The 8,172-nt window shown below is 31.4% G+C and overlaps 1 protein-coding gene across 1 annotated transcript; it reads left to right on the forward strand.

Annotated features, from left to right (window-relative positions):
• Positions 1–1,282: 1,282 nt before the first annotated feature.
• PNKP (Polynucleotide kinase 3'-phosphatase) lies at positions 1,283–3,979 on the forward strand. The gene is made up of 2 exons (XM_072523722.1): positions 1,283–1,399; positions 2,124–3,979. Exon 2 carries the CDS (start codon positions 2,351–2,353, stop codon positions 3,962–3,964), a length of 1,614 nt encoding a protein of 537 aa, XP_072379823.1. The 5' UTR covers positions 1,283–1,399; positions 2,124–2,350; the 3' UTR covers positions 3,965–3,979.
• Positions 3,980–8,172: the final 4,193 nt, after the last annotated feature.

Raw genomic sequence — 8,172 nt, forward strand, 5'->3', positions numbered from 1 at the left:
TGGTATATATATGTGACTTGTCTGGATTTGGCAGAGTCTTGATTTCTTTTTCTGGTTGTCGTAGTATTTTTGCACGAAACTAAGCCACTAATGTACTGTGTTCGCCTATCGTGAGACCCAAGTGACCAATATTCTTGAAATATTGTCTGCCTTATAGCAAAGGTAAAGAAATCTGCACATTTGGATCTACATGATTTCAATGTCTCTTTTACCATTCTTTGAGCTACATGCTTTCCTGTTACAGTAACATAACTTTCTCCACGATTTTTTTTATCTGTTCTTTCTTTTCGAACAACTCGAACCCAAGGTCCCACTCCTCTTTTTCGTTTTTTAATACTTGTACTTGTATCACAAGGTTCTGTTACATCTGTCTGGTCTACTAAATTATTAGTTATTGATTCGTCTTCAGGTAAAATATAAACGTCCAGACTAGCAATATCAATCACTTCTGTTGTTTTTTCCTCAAGTTGTGAATAAACAATGTTTCCTAAAATATTTAGAAATGCTGCAAAAATGACTCCAAAGAATTTGTAGAATAATCATACCTTTTGAAATTTCAGTCTGGCAATTACTAGAAGATTCCTCAGCAGGAGAGATACCCATGTCAACAATTATTATTTCTGTTGCTTCTAATTTCTCCACTTGTGGATTGACAATGTTTTCTAAAATATTTAAACATGATCATTAGCATTTGCAATTACCTCGTATACGTTGTACAATAACAGACATGCATACCTTTTGAGCTTTCAACATGGTCGACAGAAGCAGTGATACATGCTAAACGTGCTCTATCAATATCAATAAGTACTTCTGTTGCTGTTGTTTTAAGTTGTGTCTCTATATTGTTTTCTTCTAGAATATTAAAAAAATATTAGTATTTAAAATCGCCTCGTAACAACCTAATAATACCTGTTGAAATTGCTGCATAGTTGGTCATCGAACTATTGCATGACTGAGAATCATCGTTATTTTTAATAACGGCTTGATCTGAAAGGAATATTATTCTTATGTTATTGTACTGTCACAATAAAACTTACGAAGTAGATGCAAAACAATAATCTTTAGTTTATGCCAAACAAATTTTAAAGGAAATATTTCAATACTTACCCTTTAAACTACTATGACGTACAAGTGCCATTATCTTTTCAACTCTTTTCATTTTGATATTAATTTTTAAATAGATAGTTACTATTAATAAACTGAAACTGAAAGTTTAACAAAATAATACAAAATGCCAAGTTAAACACTTATACAGCACACAGCTGACTGAAGTGTAAATACTAAGGAATGTTTATGAGTAATTTGACACGTAAGTTTGAATCAGATACAAAATATTTGCGGATTTTGCCAATACAACTAAAATAAAAAAGTGCTGTGCTAGAAATTAGATAACTATTTAGTAAGTAATTAAAATATAACTAATGTCACTATGTATTATTATTTATTAGCCAAACTTTTATTTTTCCGTGTATACACAATATTTTTATAAAAACATTTACCTATTGATCAAACAACCGAAAATAAATTAAGATCAGCAAGGCTTATGTCAAGACATAATATGCCTTCTAGATCATAGCAGTTATTCTCCAATATATGGTACAAGAGATGTAAATTGACTTAAGTCTTATTGCCATACCATATCGAACAATCATGTTTGTGACCTTCATATCATCGTGAATAACTTTGAATTATAATGTGGTAGACTTAAATCGTTTGTACCAATAAAAATAGCTGATTTTTTTGGTCCAGAATGCATCAAAAAAATTTTTTGCGAAATTCTCACTTAAGCCCTTTTTCCCAAACATCAGAGATATTGATGGAAGACTTTAAAACAAACATTCCTAATCAAAATTTAAAGCCCACAATATGTTGGAAATATGTAGATGATGTGTTGGACATATTTCTGATTAATATAAATAAAAGGTAAAAGGAGGAGTCAATAAAATTTACAATGGAAAAGAAATAAAATAATAACTCGTTACTTTTTCTGGATGTTTTAATCTCAAAGGAAAATAGTGGATACATGGACTCATGTATACAAAAAACCAACACTAGAACTAAAATTGCCTATTATAATGACAATTCGTTTTTGCAAGAAAAATAATTATTAACATCTATTTTAGTAAAAAATAATTATCCGATGTCGGACGTCATGCGTAAGTCTGTCAGATGTTATCCCCCATGGTCATTGCCAAATAAAGGTAGAAGAAGAAGATTTAGTTTCGTTAGGTTAGGATTTAATTTTTTATTTAAATTCAGTTACCAATAATGTTATCAAGGTTTAGTATTAATTCATAGATTAGATAAATAATCAGTAATAATTTATAGGTATAATAAATGATAAATTGTTATGGTAATTAGCATTATTTCATTGTGTGGAATTAGATATTTATTTATAAAACAAGTACATATTTTTAAACCTTACAAGTTCAATAGAGACATCAGTATGTCAAGAAAATGTTACCTGGTACATCTGGCTAATAAAATAAGAATTCATTTACCGAATGGTAAGTTAACAAAAGTAGGCCGCAGTGTAGAAACCAAAGTGGATGATGTTTATGTTTCAAAAGAACAAATTGAATGTATAGCTGATACTGATTCATGTACAGTAAAAATAAAACCAGTTGGAAAGTCTATTTGTGGTGTGGATGGATATGCTGTAGTCAAGGATAAGACATATACATTGGGACCTGGTCATGTTATAGAATTCCGTTTGGGATTTCATCCTTTTGAAGTTGTTTTTGAATCTCTAGAAGAAAAAGTGGAACAAGCTGCTAAGAGACCAAAATTAGATGTTATTTATGCAGAACCAAATAATAGTGCCTTTTTTAATGGAGCAGGTAAATGGGAAGATATTGACCAAAGAGAATTACTGATTTTTACTCCAGACAATATTCAGAGTCAAAATAAAATAGCAGCATTTGATATAGATGGTACAATTATTAGAACAGAATCAGGTGCAAGATTTCCTAGAAATTTTGATGATTGGATGATGAATTTTAGTGAAATTCCTTCAAAATTACAGAAAGTGTACAATGACAATTTCAAAATTGTGTTTTTCACAAATCAGTCTGGTGTTGGGAAAGATTCATCCAAAGTAAAGGAATTCAAAAGAAAAATTGAAAATATTTTAAAAAAAATCGCTTTACCCATCCAAGTTTACATTGCTCTTGGGAGATCCAAATATAGAAAACCTATAACAGGAATGTGGGATGTTTTAAAAACCCAAAAAAATGATAATATTAAAATAAATATTAATCAATCTTTTTATGTTGGAGATGCTGCAGGAAGAGAACTACATTGGGCACCAAGAAAACCAAAGGATCATTCTAGTGCTGACCGTCTATTTGCATTAAATATTGGAATAAAGTTTTATACTCCTGAAGAATATTTCACAAAAAGTAGATCTGCACCATTTACAATGCCAGAATTTGATCCTAGAAAACTAAGTTCTGGAAATCTTCCTACTTTCAACTATGAAACCCCAAATGTAATTATTATGGTAGGTGGCCCAGGTTCTGGTAAAACCCATTATTGTAAATCTCATATAGTGCCGAAAAACTATGTCCACATTAATAGAGATACTGTAGGATCATGGCAAAAATGTGTTAAACTATTAGAAGAATCTCTTCAACAAAAGAAAAACTGTGTTGTTGATAATACAAATGTTGATAAAGAATCAAGAAAAAGATATATAGATGTTGCTAAAAAATTTGGAGTGCGTTGTAGATGTTTTATAATGATGACAAGCTTTGAACAATGCAAGCATAATAATAGATTTAGGGAGTTAACAGATAAATCTCATCAAATGGTCAGTGAAATTATTATGAATACTCTAAGAAAAAATTATCAAACCCCAGTAATGGATGAAGGTTTTTCTGGAATGGTTTTAATTTCATTTGTTCCAAAATTTAACAGTAGCGAAGATGAAAAACTGTATAAAATGTTTTTATTAGAAAAGTAAAACTACTTAATTAAACTCTTACCTTTTATTTTTTTTGATATATCTCTTTGATACCAACAGGGCTACTAAGTTTTTTTATATAATGAATAATTTGGGGATTGGCAGGGAATTGTGGGATGTTGGAAAAATGGAAAAGTCTTTAACTTAAAAATACTGACATTTTTCTTTTATACTGACAATGCTATTATTATGTTATTAAGTTGATATTCATTCTATAATGACTAATTTATACAATGTATAATGTAAGAGTATACTGTAAGTGGGAGGTTATGTTAGTAGGTTTACAGGATGTTGTTTCTGTTGGGGAGCTTTGTCACTTGTAGGAAAAGAAAATGGTAACCCTTAATTTGACAAATATATCTCTAGGCATTGTTATTGAAATTCTAGTATATATGAAATAATATTTTAGCCAGAAGGAACGGATTTTAGCCAGAAGTAACGGATTTTATAAATACTTATTTTTTTGAAAAAAGTGTCAAGGGTAAATTGTATCCAATAGAGCTCACTACTAAATATTGAAACATGTTAGGATATTTTATTATATATGGGAAAATTGTTTATTTAGTCATATCTGATATTACTATTTGGCCTAGGATTCACAGGATGATCGTATCTCATGGTATTTATCTTATTTTATCAAAAGAAATGATCAGTAGGTATCTAATCCACTTAAATACACAATCAACCAGAACAAGTATTGATGCCATTAATTTTATCCTAGAAGATTATGCTGAATGTTTTGCTCTTTGTTTAACTGAGCACTGGAAAACAAGAGCAACTGAGGGACTATAATGTGAGGAATTTTCAACTGATCTCTTCATATTGTAGAAGCAGTCAACAGGAGATAGTGCAGTATAAATCAAAGACACATTTATTGCAAAAGCCTGAGATTAGTTTTCCAGATCTAGTTTATCAGAAAGATCAGTGCTTGAGTGTTCAGTTGCAGGGGTGTGAATTGATAAAAAGAAGATTGTAATCCTATCCATCTACCGAACAGAAGACCCACAAGTTGGAATAAACAAATTAGACCAAATACTTTGTGATTTAGTTGACAAGAACTCCATAATTTTTATGGCTGGTGATTTTAACTTAGATATGCTGCTTGAGGGTGCGAGGAGGTCAGACATATTAAAAATGTTTTTGAGCTCCTTTGATATTAAACCTTCCATCAAAGACTAGGCACGCATACAAAGTAACAAAAAAATGTATAGATAATATTTTTACAAATCTTGACATATTTTATTTTGTTTTATTCAATCCCCATACATCTGATCATACTGGTCAAAAGGTAAAATTTGAGATAAATATAATAAAAAAACGAATTTTTAGTGAGGAAAATAACGATTTTTTTAAATTTATGTTGGGTAATGTAGACTGGGTATCAGTTTTTAAGACATTAGAGGTAGATAATCAGTGGGATGCTTTTATGAATATAGTTCAGAAAATTGTTATACAATCTTTTCCACTCAAAGAGATAAATACAGCAAATAAAAAAATCACAAAAGTACTTTAAAAATGATGATATAAAAAACTGTAAATCTAGGCTTGATGTTTTGTTTACATTGTCTAATAATAATGTTGAATATAAAAATATCATCAGGACAGAAAAACGCAATCCAATTCTTTACTCACTCAATCTCGAAAAAATTGGTATAAGGAACAAATTGAAAGTAGTGAAAATAAAACTAAAATGGCTTGGCAATTATTGGTAAAAGAGATTAAGGGTAATTCCAAAAATGAAGGTAATTTCTGTTTAGATGGTGATTCTCAGGTGCTTTCTAACGAAATAAATTGATTTATGGCAAATGCAGTGCCAGAAGCTATAAAGAAAATAAAGCATGTAAAAAATTTTCAAATTAATATCGAACAAAATAATCATTGCATGTTCCTCTTATTTCAGAGAAAGAAATAAGCCACATAATAAATAACTTAAAAAAACAAGCATAGCTCTGTTTATGATGAAATGTCAGCCAACTTAATTAAATTTGTTGCATCGGAGATACCACTACATAAAAATGGTGATGTTACTAAGGTGGAGACTAACTATAGAGATAGACCAATAAGCCTTCTTCCATCGTTCTCAAAAGTATTCGAAAAAGCAATATATTCCAGGCTACAAAACTTTTTTTACTACAAACAACTTATTTAGTAGTTCACAGCATGGTATTCTCGCAGGAAAATCTGTTGAGGCAGCTACCTATCATTTTATATCAAAAGTTTTAGAAAAACTAGGGGCGAAGATGAAAAAACGATGTGCTTTTTTAGACCTATCTAAGGCTTTCGATAGACTAGATCATGTTCTCTTATTACAAAAATTACATCATTATGGAATACAGGGACCGGCATTAAAATGGATAAAAGCATTTCTCACAGATAGGTCACAAAAAGTGTGCTTGGAGAAACAGGGATGGATGTAAGGTTTACTCTGAACCGATCAACTTAAAATTAGGTATACCACAGGGGAGCGTCTTAAGGCCTTTTCTTTTTTTGGTCTATATAAACGACCTTCCAAATGCGGTGGTTAGTGGTTCCTAAAACCTTGTTAATTTTGCTGATGACTTTAACGCTTTGTTCTGTGAAAAATATTAGCAACACTCCTCACAGTGGCAGAGCAAACTCTAAGCAAGGGTGAACAGTGGAAACAGGCTGTTGCTTAATACTGATAAGACAGTTTTTGTTTACTTTAGAACCAGCCAGTCACGAGAACAGTTCCCATATATAATCAATTTTCTATTAAAAAATACAGAACCTGCTAGATCAGTTAAATTTCTTGGTCTTCATATTGACCATAAGCTGGATTAGGAAAACAAATACAAAATACGACAAAAAAACTGAATAGAGCCTGCTACTCATTAAGGATATTGAAGAACTATCTAGATCAGGAGATTTTACTATCAGTATATTATGCAAACTTTTATTCTGTTATGCGATATGGAGTAATCTTCTGGGGTGCTGCAGTGGATAGCTCAATTGTCTTTATAGTCTAAAAAAGGCAGTCCGGGTAATCTTTCTCCGGGCTGAGAAAGTGAGTACCTACTCCCCCTCTACAGAAGAACCGTTGAACACTATAAGAGAAAAACAATACAATATAGAACTACTCCAAGAACAATCAATAAGAGAATTATAAAAACAACGTCTAGACCAAAAACCAAAATTCAATTATCAACTAATTGACTAACAGATAAAAATGAATTCATTACCTACTTTTAATGGCCCAGGAACTAATTATAAACCAACCGATGTTAACAATGGACTTACTATACAGGCTGTCCCACCTTGCAGCACCCAACAATAAGTATTGTATGAAAACAGTGAGCAGACAATACGACCTCAGTGTATTGCAACTTAGCCAATTCTCACACAGTATGCAGCATCAACTAGCAATGAAGAATTCGATGAGAGTAGAAAAATAAATAAAATCCTTGGCAAGAAGCCAAAAAACCTTAAAATGTAGTAAAGTGAATGTAACCAATAGATCATCAGAGACAGTAAAAAATAACAAATTTAGTTCTCTAATACTCCCAAACCAAGAGGAAGAAGAAGCCCATAAAACTAACGAAAACGTAAATAAAACACCAAAACCACCTCCAATATATGTCTACGGAATAATTAAATACGATGAAATGATAAAATAAATGGATCTAATAGCAGAAAACACACAATATATCTCAAAATCCTTAGCAGACAACACGGTAAAGATAAATTGCGATACACCAGACACATACACATACTGCCGTCCTTAGGAAAAACATCGTATATGCAAAAATGATGAAAATTTAGTTGGTCACGAAAATTAGATCTAGAGAGTTTATATTACACGATTATTTAAGAAAAGTACAGTATTCACAATCCCAAATATATATTCTGAAAGAAATACTAAACCTAGCATCTACGAAAACATGCGTGGATTGGTGGAACTATGGAAGAACCCCGGAACTACAACATTACTTAGGTAAAACCCCGCATATACTTGACGGAGCCTGCAGTTACTGTGTTTATTCCAAGCAATACACAATTATCTGCTCTCTCACTCCTATCTGCTCTAAAAAAGAGGCGTGTGAAGGCGGCTTGTAAAAGCAAAATATCTACTCTAAACCTTGATAGGTACGCATATAGAAAGTTTTTAATCCCAATATATCCTATTACAGGCGTGAACACGCCCTGCATCGTAGATACCTGTCTAGTGATTTAACCATATAGGTCATGCA

This window comes from Diabrotica undecimpunctata, chromosome 2 (assembly GCF_040954645.1).
Source record: "Diabrotica undecimpunctata isolate CICGRU chromosome 2, icDiaUnde3, whole genome shotgun sequence".
NCBI classification, from domain to species: domain Eukaryota; kingdom Metazoa; phylum Arthropoda; class Insecta; order Coleoptera; family Chrysomelidae; genus Diabrotica; species Diabrotica undecimpunctata.